Raw genomic sequence first — 20,856 nt, 5'->3', positions numbered from 1 at the left:
TCAGTGTTGCAGAAGCAACAGGCGTGTTTATGTAAATTGCTTTGGAAAGGATGAACACTACTGCAAGGTTCATGTGGAAGAAAAATGGAGATGCATCATACATAGAAAAATGATTTGTAATTGAAGAAAATCCTGATAAACTGATTATTGTCACTAGCTGACTCTGGTTTTATACGTGGTTATGGTGCGCAGCTCCAGTCTCTCACAGAGGAAGATGTTTTTGGAGCCACTTACAACTATGCAAGTCACTGGAAATAAAGTTCGGAGTAAAACATAGTTGAGGGCATATGGAGAAAATGGTGAAAATGTGAACCCTTTATCATGTGTTGATTTGTCCATACAAGGAAGAGAAGGGAATAAAAAAAGATTAGGGCACTTGTAGGAGGTAGAAGAGAATGTAGAAAAACTGTCATCAAATTTTCTTAAGTTTTTATAATATTGTACTATTATACAATCAAGATTCTCCAGAGTAATGAAGTGATTAAATATATGCTAATTTTGGTTCTAATTTAGAAACATTAGATGATATTTGACTATAGAGGGTATAGTTACAGATGTACATACAATTTTTATAATAAAGGGAAGAGGCAAGAACTGAAATACTTTCTTAGGTGGCATTTCCTATTTCCTATTTCTGGACTCTACTTTAACTGTTTTCTTCAGCTGTCTGATCAAGAAGCACAAAGTCTAATGTATAGATGCCTTCTAGCTACTTCCAGAGGGAAAATGAAGTTTCTTATAGAAAGAAGTAAAAAATTTACTGTGAATAGTTAGGATACTAGTGAAAAGTAACTTGGAAGAGGAAAATAATAAACTCACCACCCTGACTCTGGCTCTATTACCAGCATTATTATTAATAAACACTATGCATCTCCTGTGTACTTGTGATAACAAAGCTCCTGTTTGATGTTGTATACCATATGTAGAGTGGCGTCTTGTATTTTTTATCACAGCCTTACAAGGTCAGAAGAACTATTTCTCAGCTAGTAATAGTCAAAACATGACACTTCCTAAATACTAGGTACTATGTGCTATATAAATATATATTTAACTCAATTAATTTTAAAATAACCATATTCTCATATTACAAATGAAGGAAGTAGGACCAAGAGTTTAAACAATTACCCAGTCACTGATTCACTCAGTGGTGAAACCAGGGTTCGTACTTAGCCAGTCTGATCTGAAGCCCACGGGAGAGGCCTGAATGTCAGGGAGTTGAATGACCCTTACAGAGAAGCTAGTCAGGAGTAGAAATTCCATCATCAGATTCCTTTTCTCACTGCAGCTTGGAGCCACTGTATGTGCCACTTATGAGGAATCTTGCTTTTAAAGCACCACTAGTAATCTGAATAAGGACAAGCTTGACATTCTAAGTTAGAGGTAAAATGAATCACGTTTCCCTATGATTGCCAGTGTAAAATGAAGAAACCTAGTTGTGGTAAAACAAGAGATAAACTTGGTTGTTGGAATTGAGTGTTCAAAGTACTTTTTAAAAATTGTATTTGGAAGAGAAGTAAAGTACTTGAATAGATGCAATTAAGATTTGACACCAGAGCGCTTTCCTTTGTACTATGCTGTTTATAAATAACATCATCATTATTATTTAAAGTCAGAAACCCAAACTTACACTTGGATTTGTAATTCTGAAAAATTGAGATACCTTTGTCTAATTATAGATACCAGAAAATTCTGTTGTAAAACTTAAACATAGTCTTTATATACAACTTTGTTTTTTCTAAGTTGAAAAAATGATAATCATATTTGACTATTAACTCTTTCAGCCATCATTTACCTCCTCTGAAGCATGTGGTTTTTCCCAGGAAGGCAAAGAAAACTGAAGTTTTTTTAGAGGAAGAAAAACACTGAGAGGGTAGGTTACAGATAAGATTTTGCAACTAAAAAGGCCCCATAGCAGTTATAATTGTCCCCCTTTGGTTCTACTTACTGATTTTTATTTCTCTAATTTTCCTCAAAGTAAAGCAAGAAAACGATTAAAAAATCAGACTACACACTTAATTCAAGCACCAGTTCTCTCCTCCTGACCTTCAACTACTGTTTCACAGAGGCAACCAGTTTTGGTTTTTTTTCTCAGAATGGTTTTTCCCCACTAACTTTTCCATTGTGAAGTACAACACACAAGGAATGTTTAACCCCAAACAATTACATTCAGGTTTATGCCTGAACTTTATTCTGAATGGAGTCATTCAATATATATTCTTAAAGGTCTGGATTCTTTCACTCAACCATTAGGTTTTAAGATCCATCCATGTTGTGTGTGACTGTAATGGCTTCATTTTTGTTGCTATATTGGTTTTCATTGTATGAATATAGCACAATGGGTTTTGTCCCTTCCACCATTGATAAGGGTTCATTGCAATTCTTGGCTCTTAGAAATAAGGCTGCTGTGAACATTTTTGTGGATAGACCTGGTACACATAAGCATACATTTCTGTAATATAGATTTCTAGTGGTGGATTGTTGGGTCTTAGGGAATTTATACCTTCCACTCTAATTGATAAAGTATCAAACTTGTATTACATAATTGTGGTACCAGTGTACTTCCCAGTGTATATGAAAGTTACTCCAAATCCTCAATTTCCAGATTTGGTTATCAATTTTGAGACTTTTAGCAATTATATGATTATGTAATATGGGAATTTCTTTACCCTTTAAAAGTAAAATTGAAACCATAAAACAGTGTATAGCTCAATGAATTATTAGAAGGTGCTTTATCCACTGCTTGGGGCAAGAAATAGACTATCTCAAGTCCGTCCACCTCCTAGCCCTCTCCGTGTGTCCTACCCTGATCATAACTCATTCCTTCTTCCTAAAATTAACCTTAGTTTGACTTTCATCTTATGTTTCTTTAGGGTTTTATCTCTCAATAGTATCCCTAGATACTATGGTTTAATCTTACCCATTAAAAATTTTTTTATTTATTTTGTAATCCAGGGCTCTTACATTCCTTTTTTTTTCCCTCAAAATTTATCTTTTGTTGGACCTGACCCTGTAATTTCCCAGAGCCTAGACTTTAAAAAAAAAAATTGATCATTCTCCCTTTGGAGCCTTTTAGATATATTTTCTCTAATTTTCCCCCATTAAATACTAAGGAATAAGATTTTGCTGGGTGGGATTGAATTTTGAAGGGTCACAAACTATTGTAATAGCTAACATCTTTTCATTCCCCCTGTGATGTTGCCCCCACTGAGAATACCCGGCCTAGTTTCTATACATGTGGTGCAGTTTCAAAATTTCATTCTTCCTCTAGCCTCTATTCTAAAATTTGGCTGGGTCCAGATCCTTTACCAAACTAGCTTTCTTTCCTCAGAAGGGACTTATGTTTTGTCGTCTCTGTTAGCAGCCAGTGGTATTCAGGGTCTAGATCCAGTAATTCATTGAGGATTGCAAAATGGTGATATTTAATTTAATTTTTAAAATTAATATTAATTAGAAGACTTTTTATTTATGAAGGAATCACTTCCTCGCGTACTATTTGGTTACCCAGTGATATAGTTCATATAAGAAAGGCAAGAAAATGCCTGATTCTTTGCCTTTATTTTATCAACTTTGAAGATGATGTATTGGTTGACTATCATCTGAAAATGACCTTTAACAAAAATTATAAACATTTTCACTTATAAACTTTTAAGAGTTTCATGCTATATCAATTATTATTTTTATTGAAGCTCAAAATATCCCATCTTTTGGCCAATGGGAGCCTCTCAGGATGTTTTTTCTGAATTATTCTGACAGGATCCAGTCTTTGATGGCTTCCTTGATACCTCATATGACAGGATGTTTCAGGCTCATTTTGTACAATTCCTGCCCCAGATTTAGAATTAGTAATTTGTCCAAAAAAGCTCTGGTTTCTTTTGGTGAGTAGTAGTATTTCAAGATCATAATCTCGGCACTAAGGATGTTCATTTCCACAAGTAGATCATTGATTTTCACGCTCCCTCCTCTACCCCTTTTTTTTTGGACAGAACTAAAGGATTTTATGGGTTCATACTATTTATAATTCAAATTTAGGTCTCTAGGGATTTTATTTAACTATTTCTTTTATGTTATAATTCCTTTTCCCATACTAAGACCCTTGATTCTCAAGAATATTGGGATTGATAGAATATTCTATAACTTCATTTGCTTTATTAACCCATTACACAAAAGGGCCAGAATGAAAGCCTCAGAATGTCATAACCAGTATAATTACTGTAATCAACTTGACATATGCTTCCCCTCCCCCTAATTTTTGTAATTTTACTACATCGTTTAATTTTAGTTTTCACTTAATCTTAGTATAAGTAGTTACATATTTAATGTTTGCCACCAGGCTGTGTCAGTGTCTCTAGTCATTTTTATTGCCTGACGTTCGTTTTTCTGTCAGTTCCTCCGGAAGGGCTTGCAGAGACAGTATTCCAAAGTTCTTGTATGTTGGTACGTTTGGGTCCCTTTTCCTTAAAATTAATTTTTCTGTATGTAAAACTTCTGGCTCACATGTTAAGTATCATTCCATTTTCTAATGGCATGAAGTGTCACTGTCAGAGTCTGTTTAAATAATCTAATTTATTTTCCAAAGTCTTAAACCCAGGTGCTAAAGATCTTTTTTTTCCTTAAACACCAGTAATTTTACTAGTATGTGTCTTGGTAGTTGTCACTTTGGTTGGTTTTTCTTAGGTATGTACTGTGTTCTTTCTAAATGTAGCTTTAACATTTTTATTTAGGAAAGGTTTTTTCAATTACAATTTTTAGCATTCTCTTACCTTTTGATTTATTCATGAGCTCCTGTTGTCTTTGTCTTGAATATTTGTTCCTTTGTCTCTTTTTTTTTTCCATTTAAAATTTTCTTCCTTTCACCTTTTAGTTCTAAAGCAGTGTGGGTTGTTTATTCACACTTGTGTTCCTTCTAATTAGTCTTCATTCCCGTAACGTTTTTTCTTTTATGACTTTCTTGAGATCTGTCACTCCATTTCTGATTTTATCTAGTTCTGATTATGTCGTTATTTTATGTCTTGTATTATTTTTTAGTGTCCTTTAGGTTGTTGTATCTTTCTGGCATATTTTCTTTGCTTACAGGGACAATTTTGCTTGTTTTCCTTAGCACTGTTTGAGATTTGACATCAGTTCTTTTTTGTTAATTTCAATGAAATTGGTTTTCTCAGTTTTAGAAGGAGGTGTCTTATAGCACTGTTTGAGATTTGACATCAGTTCTTTTTTGTTAATTTCAATGAAATTGGTTTTCTCAGAGTTTTAGAAGGAAGTGTCCTTTATGATAGCTTCTTCTACCTTCCCAGCACTCCCTCTTCCTGTAGTGTTCAAATTGTGGCAGCTTGCTTTTTGAGATTTCCTGGCTCTGTTCTCTGTTGTTACTTGACTTTCCTTATCTTTCCTTTTTCTCTATTGTCTCTGTCTTACTCAGTTTATTTCAACTCCCAGCATTTTCTTCATGGTGTCCTGCAAGAGAGCCCTGACAGATCAATTTCAAAACTTAATGGGTCCTAGACTGCAACATCTCTTTCAGATCTCACAATGGACTCCTCACACCCACTATTGAATTGAACAAAACTCCTTCCTGCTGTTAGCTGCTTTCTCAGAGTGGCCTGTGCACTGTCCAGTGAATTCCTGTGGTTGGTTGGGGGTTATCCCACTCTCATGTCCAAATGGTACCTGGTGCTTTCTGAGGCACAAGCAACTAAGAGAGATCCTGTGGCTCTTGGTGGTCCATCCTTACCTGCTTGTATTTGTGGAGATTTCTGTCTTAGGCAGTTTTTTTGTGTGTGACTTGGAATTTTTGTAACCATGGAATTTTTTTCTGTTTTTATGAGAGAATTTGGGAGGTTCAGAAGCTATGGCACTGCCATTACTGTCATCTTTCCAGAATTTGCTTGTGGTTTTAGTTTACATTCCTCTGTTGTCTTGTAATGTTGGGCACTTTCTCATTTGTTTATTGGCCTTTTGGGTTTCATCAAGGTATTCAACACTGAATTCAAATCTTTTAGCCTGTTTTTCCTTTAAGTTGTCAGATTTTTTTTTCTCAGTTAATATTTTCTGGATAGGGGCCCTTTGATAGTTAAATGTACAGCAGATTTCTTCTCCTGGCAGCTTGCCTTTCCACTCTAAAATTTCCTTGGTGAATAGAAGTTTTTAATTTTAATGCACAAGATTACAATCTTTTAAGTACTTTTTATATCTTGTTTCAAGTATTTTTCCCAGCCCCAAGTTTGTATAGGTTTTTTCTTACGTTGTCCTCTAGAAACTTCTTTATTTTACTTTTCCACTGAAATTGAGTTCACTTAGAATTGTTTTTGCTTGAAGCAAGAGGAAGGTCTAATTCCTCACTCTTCCTGCTCCTTCTCTCCCAAAATACCAGCTTTCCAGTACATATCATATAGTAAAAAAAAAAAAATCATGCTTCTCCACTGCTCTGCAGTGCCACTTTTATCATAAATCGCATTTGCATATATGAATGAGTTTGTAGATTCTGTTCTACTGGTTTATTTTTCTCTTCTTTTGCCAATACCACATTGTCCTAATTACTACAGCTTTATAGTAATAGGACTTAATATCTGATAGTGTAAATCCTCCATCTTTTTCTTTGTGAATACCTTGGTTATTGTTGGCTTTTTGCATTTTCTTGGAAATTTTAGAGTCATGTAGTGTGTATCCATTTGAAAAATCTGATTAAGGTTGTACTAAACTCATGGATCAACTTAGGGAGAATTGACATCTTTACAAAACTGAGCTTTCCAAGTTCATAGATGTGATGTTTCTCTCCATTTATTTAGTGTTTTTTAGTTTCAATGATGTTTTATAATTTTCTATATAGAGGTCTTGCTTAATTTTCATTGAGTTTATTCCTTGGTATTTGATGGGTTTTGATACTACTCTAAATAATACCTTTTAAAATATCATTTTCTAATTGTTCCCTACTAGTATAGTGTTCAGTTTTTATATTGGCCTTGTATCCAGAGACTTGTTCATTCATTCATTCACTTATTCCAGTCATATCTCAGTATATAGTCACATAAGATATACATAATTTTGTTCCCCTGTCATCTTCCAGTATTTTTATTGTCTTATCTTTCTTTGATAATCCATTTGGAATTGATGTTTATGTGTGGTATACAGAATAGATCAAGTCTTATTTTCTTCCCATAGAGATATCCACTTGGCCCAGCTATGTTTATTGAAAAGACCATTCTTCCCATTGCACCTTGCTCTTAGTGAATGACCAAATGCATGTACGGTCTGTTTCTAAGACCTGTATTCTATTTTTCTGTCTTTGCATCAATACCACAATCACATCACCTGCAAATAATGCCACTTGTTTTTATTCCTTAAAACTGATATTTTGTTTATCTTTATTGCCCTTGATCTTGCTGCAACATCGAGTACAGTGTTGAGAAGAAATGGTGAAAATTCTTCTCACTTTCAGAGAGAAAGCCTCTCGGTGTTTCACTATTAGGTGTGAGGTTTGCTCCAGTGTTTTTGAAATGCCTTTAATTTAGATGAAGGAAATTCCCTTCTTAGACGGATTTGCTAAGAGATTTTAATCATGAATCGGTGTTGGATTTTGACACTCTTTTTTTCCATTTACTGCAATAAATACGTGATTGATTTTTCTTTCATTCCATTAAGTAAACTAAATTGCTTTGGTTATGATTTTTGCATTTGTATTCATGATACCTGTGTTTCTTGTAATGCTCTCATCAGCTTTTCGTATCAAAATTATGCTGGCCTCATAAAATTATTTCAAAAATAATGCTTTTTCTTTTTCTACTTCCTGAAAGGGTTTTTGTAATATTAGTTACATTTCTTTCTCAAATATTTAAAAGAGTTTATTGGGGAAGCTTCCTGGCTTGCAGTGTTCTTTGTGGGATGGTTATTAATTACCCACTCGTTTTCTTTATTGGATAGAGATCTATTCAGATTTAAGTTTTTCTGTGTTCACTTGTGTTAAGTTGTATCTTAAGGAGTTTATCCCTTTCATTCAAAATTTATCAGTCTTACTAATCTTTTTAGAGAAGCAGATTTTCACTTGCCTGTTTTGTTGATTTCTGCTCTTATGATTTTCTTCTTTTTTTTAATGGGTTTAATTTACTGCTCTTTTTCTAGCTTTTGAGATCAAAGCTTAGGTTGTTGATTTTTTTTTTTTGGTGGCCTTTGTTCTCTAAAATATGCTTTTGAACCTGTAAATTGCCCTCTAAGCACTGCTTTTAAACTCTCATCCCACTGCTTTAACTCCATCCCATAAATTTTGATGTTTTGTTTTCATTATCTTTCAGTTCATTCAGTCAGAATTGTTTCTGATTTTCAATATAGTTTTTTCTTGAAACCATGAGTTATTTAAGTTGTTTCATTTCCAGTATTTAGAAATTTCCAAGTCAGCTTTCTTTACTGACGGTTATCAAGTAATGTGTGCTGTATGATACCAAGCCCGTGAAATTTGTTGAGGTTAGCTTTATGGCTCAGCATGTAGTCTGTTTTGTAAATGTTCCTTGTACACTTGACAAGAATGTATATTCTGCACTTGTGTGCAGTTGTCTATAAATGTTAGGTCATGTTGATAGTACTGTTCAAGTCTTCTATCCAGCTGTAAGTGGATTTCTTAACTTCCTTCAGGTCTGTCAGTTTAAGGTATATATATTTTGAGGTTATGTTGTATTCATTCACATTTAGGATTGTTATATAATTATGAGTTGACCCTCTTACCTAGATGGAATCTCCCTATTTGTCTCTAATAAATACTTTGCATGATACCTATTTTTTCTGATACTAATAAACTTGTTGGGTTTTTTATAGGTTTTGTTGTACCATGAAAAAGGAAAGGATAAAATAGTTGAAAAGAGAATTTCATCCAAGAATTGGAATTTCTTTTAAAAAAAAAACAGATGGACATTTTAAGAACTTACTAGATGAGTTGTTAATGTTTGATATGTAGGTTTTCATCCTTTTACTTTAAACTTTTCAGTTTTCTTACATTACGGCTATAATTTCTGATACAATTGAAGTTTTTGTACAGCATAATGACTTGACATATATTGCCAAGTGATTACCACAGTAAGTTTAGTTAACATCCATCATCTCATACAGATTTAAAAAAAAGAAGAGAGAAATATTTTTCCTTGTGATGAGAACTTCTAGGTCTCTTAGCAACTTTCAAATATACCATACAGCAGTGTTAATTATAGTCCTCATGTTGTACATTATATCTCCAGTACTTATTTTCTGAAACTGAAAGAATACCTTTTGACCACCTTCATCCAATTCTCCCATCCCGTACCTCTAATAACCACAAATCGGATCTTTATGAGTTTGGGGTTGTTTTGTTTTAGATCCCACATGTGAAATCATAAGAGTATTTATCTTATCTCTCTGACTTGCTTTGCTTAGTATAATGCCCTCAAGGTGCATCCATGTCACAAATGGCAGGATTCCCTTTTTTATAGCTGAAAAGTGTTTCTTTAAGCATTCATCTGCCAGGGACACTTAGGTTGTTGCCATGTCTTGGCTATTGGAAATAACGCTGCAGTGAACATGGGGGTGCAGATATCTCTTCAACAAAGTGATTTCATTTCCTTTGGATAAATAACCAGAAGTGGCATTGTTGGGTCATAATTAGAATGAATTCCGTACTGTTTTCCATAGTGGTTGTACAAGTCTACATTCCCACCAACAGTACAGCATGGTTCCCTTTTCTCCACATCCTTGCCAGCATTTATCTTATTTTTTTGGTGATAGCCATTCTAGCAGTCATGAGATGAAATGGTTTTAGTTGCAATTCCCTGATGATTAGTGATTTTGAGCACCTTTTCATATACCTGTTGGCCATTTGAATATCTTATTTGGAAAAATGTTTATTTAGGTTCTTTGCCCATTTTTAAATTGGATTATTTAATTTTTGCTATTGAGTTGTATGAGTTCTTTGTATATTTTGGATTTTAACCCTTTATCAGATAAATGATTTACAAGTATTTTCTCCCATTTCCATAGGTTGCCATAATTGACTTTTAAGCATACCTAAAGTTTTTTGTATGTCCCATCTGTTCTTTGATCCTATATTCCTCTTTTATATGTCCTTTTGCAGTAATTGGTTATTTTTTGTTGTTACTCCATTTTTTCTTATCTGTTAGCTTTTTAGTTATGCACTCTTTTTTTTCTTTTTAGTAGTGTTTTTATCACAAGCTTAGAATACTACCTTGACCAGATAGGTGAAAGGAATTTTGATCCTCTCATTCTTAATGTTCTTCTTTTTTCTTCTTTTTCAGACCCTTTGGAAGAGATTGTTGTCATGTTTAGATATTAGCAAGCACATGTGTATGTCTACATTTGAAAATGGCAGAGGGAAACAACAATGAAGAGGTAATTCACCTGAACAACTTTCACTGCCACCGGCGACAAGGTAAGTGTTTGTTCTCGCTTTCTCCCTTTAACATTGCTTTCTCCCTTAGTATTCCCTTACAGTTATATCTTTGTTGAAATGAACCTGTCTGCAGCAAGTAGAACCAAGAGACATGTCATTTTTAGATATTAGAACATCAGGGGGAAATGGACTTAATCAAGACTAGAGTTTAGTGCCTGTTGGCATGAATGAAGTTTAAGACTCTTCCATCATAAGTAGATTAATAAGCTGTTAACTAGCAAGCTGAGAAGAGCTGTGGATGTGCAGCTGTTGGATCTTATGAGGTGGGAGTGTGGGCAGGGCAGTTGTTTTTGGAGGAGTGGTAATGGGGAAGAACTCCTTGAGGGCCTGTGTGATATAAAAGCACTAAAAGTCCTAAAGCATTTTGACCCCTCATATGATGCTTAGTTTGTTTTTTTCCCCAGATCATTCTGGTTGCCTTATGGGGAATTTTAAAACATGTAATTTTTGTTTACAGTGTTTAAAATCTGGGGAAATTCCTCGATGCATAAAGGGAAGGGAGTCTGCATTTCTATAACATTGTTAAATGCATATAAAATTTTCTGTCAAATCCTAATTCACATTTATACCTGGGCTAAAAGGAAAGAATTCAGCCACTAAGTAGGAAAGATAGTTTTTTCCAAGTGTAAACTCAATGGAAGAGGTTGTGTCAGTTTTTTGTTTTTACTCATTGATAACATATTGAGTTGATGCAGAAGATTTTTTTCCAGCAGAGGGTAAATCATATATATTTGGCTTTCAGAGCATTAAAGCTAAGCAAATTTTGAGCTATGCGAATTGAGTACAAAAGAAACAACTGATTTTTAAGATTTTATTAATAGCGTATTCTAACTTGGTAGTGATTTATAGCCATAATTTATTGTGATACATAGAGTTTTAGATCTTAGCAATAATTTGTATATATGATCATTTCCAACTTTTTTGAGCATGTATGTCAAATTAATGTTCTAATAGTTGTTAGGTTCTAATTGGGTCATATATATACTTGAACAGAATTTCTTTAAGAACAACTAATTCCTTTTAGAAAGTATTGTCTTTGAGAAGCTGAGGCAGAGAGAGATAAAAGTATCTCTAGGAATGAAAGAATTTTAAGAGAACTGAGTGACCAATCGAAACAGAACAATATATGCATTATAGGGATTATAGGGGTACCAGAAGAAGAAGAGAGAGAAAAAGGGATAGAAAGTGTCTTTGAAGAAATAATTGCTGAAAACTTCCCCAAACTAGGGTAGGAAATGGCCTCTCAGACCACAGAGGTACACAGAACTCCCATGACAAGGGATCCAAGGAGGGCAACACCAAAACACATAATAATTAAAATGGCAAAGATCAAAGACAAGGACAAAGTATTAAAGGCAGCCAGAGAGGAAAAAAAAGGTCACCTACAAAGGAAAACTCATCAGGCTATCATCAGACTTCTCAACAGAAACCCTAGAGGCCAGAAGGAATGGCATGATATACTTAATGCAATGAAACAGAAAGACCTTGAACCAAGGATACTGTATCCAGCACGATTATCATTTAAATATGAAGGAGGGATTAAACAATTCCCAGACAAGCAAAAGTTGAGGGAATTTGCCTCCCACAAACCACCTCTACAGGGCATCTTACAGGGACTGCTCTAGATGGGAGCACTCCTGAAAAGAGCACAGAACAAAACACCCAACATATGAAGAAGGGAGGAGGAGGAATAAGAAGGGAGAGAAAGAATCATCAGACTGTGTTTATAATAGCTCAATAAGTGAGTTAAGTTAGACAGTAAGATAGTAAAGAAGCTATCCTTGAACCTTTGGTAACCACAAACTTAAAGCCTGCAATGGCAGTAAGTACATACCTTTCAATAATCACCCTAAATGTAAATGGACTGAATGCACCAATCAAAAGACACAGACTAATAGACTGGATAAAAAAGCAAGATCCATCCATATGCTGCTTACAAGAGACTTACCTCAAACCCAAAGACATGCACAGACTTCAAGTCAAGGGATGGAAAAAAATATTTCATGCAAACAACAGAGAGAAAAAAGCAGGTGTTGCAATACTAGTATAAGACAAGACAAAATATACTTCAAAATAAAGAAAGTAACAAAAGATAAAGAAGGACATTACATAATGATAAAGGGCTCAGTCCAACAAGAGGATATAACCATTATAAATATATATGCACCCAATACAGAAGCACCAACATATGTGAAACAAATACTAACAGAATTAAAGGAGGAAATAGAAGGCAATGCATTCATTCTGGGAGACTTCAACACACCACTCACTCCAAAGGACAGATCCACCAGACAGAAAATAAGTAAGGACACAGAGGCACTGAACAACACACTAGAATAGATGGACCTAACAGACATCTACAGAACTCTACATCCAAAAGCCACAGGATACACATTCTTCTCAAGTACACATGGAACATTCTCCAGAATAGACCACATACTAGGCCACAAAAAGAGCCTCAGTAAATTCCAAAAGATTGAAATCCTGCCAACCAACTTTTCAGACCACAAAGGCATAAAACTAGAAATAAACTGTACAAAGAAAGCAAAAAGGCTCACAAACACATGGAGGCTTAACAACACGCTCCTAAATAATCAATGGATCAATGACCAAATCAAAATGGAGATTCAGCAATATGTGGAAACAAATGACAACAACAACACAAAGCCCCAACTACTGTGGGATACAGCAAAAGCAGTCTTAAGAGGAAAGTATATAGCAATTCAGGCATATTTAAAGAAGGAAGAACAATCCCAAATGAATGGTCTAATGTCACAATTATCAAAACTGGAAAAAGAACAACAAATGAGGCCTAAGGTCAGCAGAAGGAGGGACATAATAAAGATCAGAGAAGAAATAAATAAAATAGAGAAGAATAAAACAATAGCAAAAATCAATGAAACCAAGAGCTGGTTCTTTGAGAAAATAAACAAAATAGATAAGCCTCTAGCCAGACTTATTAAGAGGAAAAGAGAGTCAACATAAATCAACAGAATCAGAAACGAGAAAGGAAAAATCATGATGGACCCCAAAGAAATACAAAGAATTATTAGAGAATACTATGAAAACCTATATGCTAACAAGCTGGGAAACCTAGGAGAAATGGACAACTTCCTAGAAAAATACAATCTTCCAAGACTGACCAAGGAAGAAACAGAAAATCTAAACAGACCAATTACCAGCAACGAAATTGAATTGGTCATCAAAAAACTACCAAAGAACAAAACTCCTGGGCCAGATGGATTTACCTCGGAATTTTATCAGACATACAGAGAAGACATAATACCCATTCTCCTTAAAGTTTTCCAAAAATAGAAGAGGAGGAAATACTCCCAAACTCATTCTATGAAGCCAACATCACCCTAATACCAAAACCAGGCAAAGACCCCACCAAAAAAGAAAACTACAGACCAATATCCCTGATGAACGTAGATGCAAAAATACTCAACAAAATATTAGCAAACCGAATTCAAAAATACATCAAAAGGATCATATACCATGACCAAGTGGGATACAGCCCAGGGATGCAAGGATGGTACATTCGAAAATCCAGCAACATCATCCACCACATCAACAAAAAGAAAGACAAAAACCACATGATCATCTCCATAGATGCTGAAAAAGCATTCGATAAAATTCAACATCCATTCATGGTAAAAACTCTCAACAAAATGGGTATAGAGGGCAAGTACCTCAACATAATAAAGGCAATATATGATAAACCCACAGCCAACATCATACTGAACAGCGAGAAGCTGAAAGCTTTTTCTCTGCGATCGGGAACAAGACAGGGATGCCCACTATCCCCACTGTTATTCAACATAGTACTGGAGGTCCTAGCCACGGCAATTAGACAAAACAAAGAAATACAAGGAATCCAGATTGGTAAAGAAGTTAAACTGTCACTATTTGCAGATGACATGATATTGTACATAAAAAACCCTAAAGACTCCACTCCGAAACTACTAGAGCTAATATCGGACTTCAGCAAAGTTGCAGGATACAAAATTAACACACAGAAATCTGTGGCTTTCCTATACACTAACAATAAACTAATAGAAAGAGAAATCAGGAAGACAATTCCATTCAAAATAGCATCAAAAAGAATAAAATACCTAGGAATAAACCTAACCAAGGAAGTGAAAGACCTATACCCTGAAAACTATAAGACACTCTTAAGAGAAATTAAAGAGGTCACGAACAAATGGAAACTCATCCCATGCTCTTGGCTAGGAAGAATTAATATCATCAAAATGGCCATCCTGCCTAAAGCAATATACAGATTTGATGCAATCCCTATCAAATTACCAACAGCTTTCTTCAATGAACTGGAACAAATAGTTCAAAAATTCATATGGAAACACCAAACACTCCGAATAGCTAAAGCAATCCTGAGAAGGAAGAATAAAGTGGGGGGGATCTCACTCCCCAACTTCAAGCTCTACTACAAAGCCACAGTAATCAAGACAATTTGGTACTGGCACAAGAACAGAGCCACAGACCAATGGAACAGAATAGACACTCCAAACATTAACCCAAACATATATGGTCAACTAATATTCGATAAAGGGGCCATGGACATACAATGGGGAAATGACAGTCTCTTCAACAGATGGTGCTGGTAAAACTGGACAGCTACATGTAAGAGAATGAAACTGGATCACTGTCTAACCCCATACACAAAAGTAAAGTTGAAATGGGTCAAAGACTTTAATGTAAGGGACAGGGGCCTCACAGCCGCCATCTTGGCTCTGCCCTCCCCTAAGAAAGACTTGTATGCCCCTTTGCAGTCACTCCTCACCCCACTCCCGGCCTAAGGAAACCACTGGTCTGCTTAATGTTACTATGTAATTTTATAGGAATGGAGCCATACAGTATATACTATTTGTGCCTGAATTCTTCTGCCCAGCATAATTTTTTCAGTTTCATCCATGTGGTTGCATATATCAGTAATTCAGTCCTTTTAATTGGTGCATACTACTCACCTAAAATTCTGTACCCAGTAAGAACAGGCTTAAAAATGAAGGTGAGGGGATTCTGGGAAGATGGTGGCATGAGTACGGCAGCGGAAATCTCCTCCCAAAACCATATATATTTTTGAAAATACAACAAATAAAACAACTACGCCTAACAGAGAGACCAGAGGATACAGTACAACAGCCAGGCTACATCTACGTTTGCGAGAACTCGGCATCTCACGAAGGGGGTAAGATACAAGCCAGGGCCTGGCAGAACCCGAGCACTCCCCCCACCCCAGCTCCCAGTGGGAGGAAAGGAGTCATAGTGGGGAGGGAGTGGAAGTGCAGAACTGCAAAATACCCAGCCTCAGTAATCTGCACTGGGAGTGCAGACACATATTGCATGGTGTGCTGGATATCAGAGAAACAGAAAAGTAAAATATGTGAGCGGGTCCCTGCAGCCGGCTCCCCTGCGACAAAAGAAAAGTGAGTGCTTTTTGAAAGTCTTAAAGGGACAGGGGCCTCACAGCTGGACAGAATCGTCCCCACACACTCAGCCATGCAGCTGGGAATCCTGGGGAAATCCAGGAGCCCTAACCCCATGGGTGGCAATGCAGCTCTGAAGCCCCTCACGGCAATAAACAGCCTGCCATTCACTCCCCTTACTGTGCGGCCCCGACTGAGCAGCCTGGCAGCGGCCACACACACAGCAGCCACCCAGAGCCCCCTCCCGGCACTCAGCCACCTGGGCCAGTCCCAGGGCCGCCGGCTAAGGCAGAGAAAGCCAGGACAGGGTGCAAAGGGGCACCATTGATGCAGGAGAGCACACTGGGATCGCCTGCCTCACCCCACAGGGCTCTGAGCTACCCCAAGGGCTGCTCCTGGTGTGCGGATAACCGGCACAGGCAGTGGAGAAGGGCAGGGAGACCAACATGCAGGAAGGGACTTTGTTCTCCCAGCTGACACATGCACTACCTGCCTACAGCTACCTCTACCACCATGAAAAGGCAGAAGAATTTGGTCCAGTGCAGAATCACCCAGACAGCCCTGGAGAGGGCCCCTGGGGAGATAGATTTAACCAATCTTCCTGAAAAATAATTGAAAATAAAGGTCATAATCATGCAGATGAACCTGCAGAGAAATCTGCAAGAGCTAAAGGATCAAGTTGGGAGGAGAAAACAAATAAAACAATCTCCAGAAGGACTGAAGAGCAGACTTGTTGAGGTGCGAGAGGCCATTAATGGAATAGAAATCAGAGAACAGGAATACAGAGAAGCTGAGGCAGAAAGAGAGAAAAGGATCTCCAGGAATGAAAGAATATTAAGAGAACTGCGTGACCAATCCAAACAGAACAATACTTGCTTTATAGGGGTACCAGAAGAAAAAGAAGAGAGAGAGATAAAAGGTTCTCCAGGAATGAAAGAATAGTAAGAGAACTGTGTGACCAATCCAAACAGAACAATATTTGCTTTATAGGGGGTACCAGAAGAAGAAGAGAGAGAGAGAAAGGGATAGAAGATGTCTGTGAAGAAATAATTGCTGAAAACTTCCCCAAACTGGGGAGGAAATAGTCTTTCAGACCATAGAAGCCCACAGATCTCCCGACACAAGTGACCCAAGGAGGACAACACCAAGACATATAGTAATTAAAATGGCAAAGATCAAAGACAGAGTATTAAAGGCAGCCAGAGAGAGAAAAAAGGTCACCTACAAAGGAAAACCCATCAGGCTATCATCAGACTTCTCAACAGAAACCTTACAGGCCAGAAGAGAATGGCATGATATATTTAATGCAATGAAACAGAAGGGCCTTGAACCAAGAATACAGTATCCAGCACGATTATCATTTAAATATGAAGAAGGGATTAAGCAGTTCCCAGAGAAGCAAAAGTTGAGGGAATTTGCCTCCCACAAACCAACTTTACAGGATATTTTAAAGGGACTGCTCTAGATGGAAGCACTCCTAAGGCTAAATAGTTGTCACCAGAGAAAATAAAATGACACCAAAGAAAGCAGACCAACCAAATACTAACTAAAGGCAAAAAATAAAATCAACTATTCACAAAAGCAGTCAAAGGAAACACAAAAGAGTACAGATTAAAACACCTAACATATAAAAAATGGAGGAAGAGGAATAAGAAGGGAGAGAAATAAAGAATCATCAGACTGTGTTTATAATAGCTTAATAAGCGAGTTAAGTTAGACGGTTAGATAGTAAAGAAGCTACCCTTGAACCTTTGGTAACCACGAATCTAAAGCCTGCAATGGCAATAAGTACATATCTTTCAATAATCACCCTAAATGTAAATGGACCGAATGCACCAATCACAAGACACATACTAATGGAATGGATAAAAAGCAAGACCCATCTACATGCTGCTTACAGGAGACTCACCTCAAACCCAAAGACACACACAGACTAAAAGTCAAGGGATGGAAAAAGATATTTCATGCAAACAATAGGGAGAAAAAAGCAGGTGTTGCAGTACTTGTATCAGACAGAATAGACTTGAAAACAAAGAAAGTAATGAGATAAAGAAGGACATTACATAATGATGAAGGGGTCAATCCCCCAAGAGGATATAACCATTATAAATACATATGCACCCAATACAGGATCACCAACATATATGAAAGAAATACTAACAGAATTAAAGGAGGAAATAGAATGCAGTGCATGCATTCTAGGAGACTTCAACGCACCACTCACTTCAAAGGACAGATCCACCAGACAGAAAATAAGTAAGGACACAGAGGCACTGAACAACACACTAGAACAGATGGACCTAATAAACATCTACAGAACTCTACATCCAAAAGCAGAAGGATACACATTCTTCTCAAGTGCACATGGAACATTTTCCAGAATAGAGCACATACTAGGCCACAAAAAGAGCCTCAGTAAATTCAAAAAGATTGAAATTCTACCAACCAACTTCTCGGACCACAAAGGTATAAAACTAGAAATAAATTGTACAAAGAAAACAAAAAGGCTCACAAACCCATGGAGGCGTAACAACATGCTCCTAAATAATGAATGGTTCAATGACCAAATTAAAATAGAGATCAAGCAATATATGGAGACAAATGACAACAACAGCACAAAACCCCAACTTCTGTGGGATGCAGCAAAGGCAGTTCTATAGCAATCCAGGCCTATTTAAAGAAGGAAGAACAATTCCAAATGAATAGTCTAAAGTCACAATTATTCAGATTGGAAAAAGAAGAACAAATTAGGCCCAAAGTCAACAGAAGGAGGGACATAATAATATCAGAGAAGAAATAAGTAAAATTGAGAAGAATAAAACAATTGAAAATATCAATGAAACCAAGAGCTGGTTCTTTGAGAAAATAAACAAAATACATAAGCCTCTAGCCAGACTTAAGAGAAAAAGAGAATCTACCCACTTAAACAGAATCAGAAATGAGAACAGAAACATCATGACAGATCCCACAGAAATACAAAGAATTATGAGAGAATACTATGAGAATCTATATGCTAACAAACTGGATAACCTATAAGAAATGGACAACTTCCTAGAAAAATACAACCTTCCAAGACTGACCAAGGAAGAAACAGAAAATCTAAACAGACCAATTACCAGCAACGAAATTGAATTGGTCATCAAAAAACTACTCAAGAACAAAACCCCCAGGCCAGATGGATTCACCTCTGAATTTTATCAGACATACAGAGAAGACATAATACCCATTATCCTTAAAGTTTTCCAGAAAATAGAAGAGGAGGGAATACTTCCAAACTCATTCTATGAAGCCAGCATCACTCTAATACCAAAACCAGGCAAAGACCCCACCAAAAAGGAAAATTACAGACCAATATCCCTGATAAACATAGATGCAAAAATACTCTACAAAATATTAGCAAACTGAATTCAAAAATACACCATGACCAAGTGGGATTCAGCCCAGGGATGCAAGGATGGTACATTCGAAAATCCAGTAACATCATCCACCACATCAACAAAAAGAAAGACAAAAACCACATGATCATCTCCATAGATGCTGAAAATGCATCTGACAAAATCAAACATCGATTCATGATAAAAACTCTCAACAAAATGGGTATAGAGGCAAGTATACTCAACATAATAAAGGCCATATATAACAAACCCACAGCCAACATCATACTTTACAACAAGAAACTGAAAGCCTTTCCTCTAAGATCAAAAACAAGACAGGGATGCCCACTCTCCCCACTGTTATTCAACATAGTACTGGATGTCCTAGCCATGGCAGTCAGACAAAACAAAGAAATACAAGGCATCCAGATTGGTAAAGAGGAAGTCAGACTCTCACTATTTGCAGATGACATGATATTGTACATAAAAAACCCTAAAGAATCCACTCCAAAACTACTAGAACTAATATATGAATTCAGCAAGGTTTCAGGATACAAAATTAATACACAGAAATCTGTTGCATTCCTTTACACTAACAATGAACTAGCAGAAAGAGAAATCAGGAAAACAATTCCATTCACAATTGCATCAAAAAGAATAAAATTCCTAGGAATAAACGTAACCAAGGAAGTGAAACACCTACACCCTGAAAACTACAAGACATTTTTAAAGGAAATTAAAGAAGATACTAAGAAATGGAAGCTCGTGCCCTGCTCTTGGCAAGGAAGAATTAATATTGTCAAAATGGCCATCCTGCCTAAAGCAATCTACAGGTTCGATGCAATCCCTATCAAAATACCAACAGCATTCTTCAACAAACTGGAACAAATAATTTTAAAATTCATATGGAACCACAGAAGACCCTGAATAGCCAAAGCAATCCTGAGAAGGAAGAATAAACCAGGAGGGATCTCGCTTCCCAACTTCAAGCTCTCCTACAAAGCCACAGTAAGCAAGACAATTTGGTACTGGCACAAGAACAGAGTCACAGACCAGTGGAACAGAATAGAGTCTCCAGATATTAACCCAAATATATATGGTCAATTAATATATGATAAAGGAGCCATGGTCATGCAATGGGGAAATGACAGCCTCTTCAACAGCTGGTGTTGGCAAAACTGTTGGCTACACATAAGAGAATGAAACTGAATCATTGTCTAACCTGATACACAAAAGTAAACTTGAAATGGATCAAAGACCTGAATGTAAGTCATGAAACCATAAAACTTTTAGAAAAAAACATAGGCAAAAATCTCTTGGACATAAACATGAGCGACTTCTTCATGAACATATCTCCCTGAGCAAGGGAAACAAAAGCAAAAATGAACATGTGAGACTATATCAAGCTGAGAAGCTTCTGTACAGCAAAGGACACCATCAATAGAACAAAAAGGTATCCATCAGTATGGGAAAATATATTCATAAATGACAGATCCGATAAAGGGTTGACGTCTAAAATATATAAAGAACTCACACACCTCAACAAACAAAAAGCAAATAATCCAATTAAAAAATGGGCAAAGGAGCTGAACAGACAGTTCTCCAAAGAAGAAATTCA

General features: G+C 36.4%; 1 protein-coding gene across 13 annotated transcripts in view; it reads left to right on the top strand.

Annotated features, from left to right (window-relative positions):
* RNF216 (ring finger protein 216) overlaps nt 1-20,856 on the top strand; it is a 137,157-nt gene that overhangs the window by 3,975 nt on the left and 112,326 nt on the right. For 10 of the 13 annotated variants that reach the window (XM_073215000.1, XM_073215001.1, XM_017664189.3 and 7 more), the window contains 2 exons: nt 1,782-1,870; nt 10,266-10,399. In XM_073215000.1, coding sequence (XP_073071101.1) covers nt 10,333-10,399 — 67 coding nt within the window. In that variant the 5' untranslated portion in view covers nt 1,782-1,870; nt 10,266-10,332. The remainder of the gene's footprint in view (nt 1-1,781; nt 1,871-10,265; nt 10,400-20,856) is intronic. The other 3 variants (XM_017664186.3, XM_017664191.3, XM_017664193.3) reach the window with 1 other exon arrangement.

This window comes from Manis javanica, chromosome 10 (assembly GCF_040802235.1).
Source record: "Manis javanica isolate MJ-LG chromosome 10, MJ_LKY, whole genome shotgun sequence".
Classification (NCBI taxonomy): domain Eukaryota; kingdom Metazoa; phylum Chordata; class Mammalia; order Pholidota; family Manidae; genus Manis; species Manis javanica.
The sequence above is the reverse complement of the archived record's forward strand: the minus strand, read 5'-3'. Positions and strand labels throughout refer to the sequence as shown.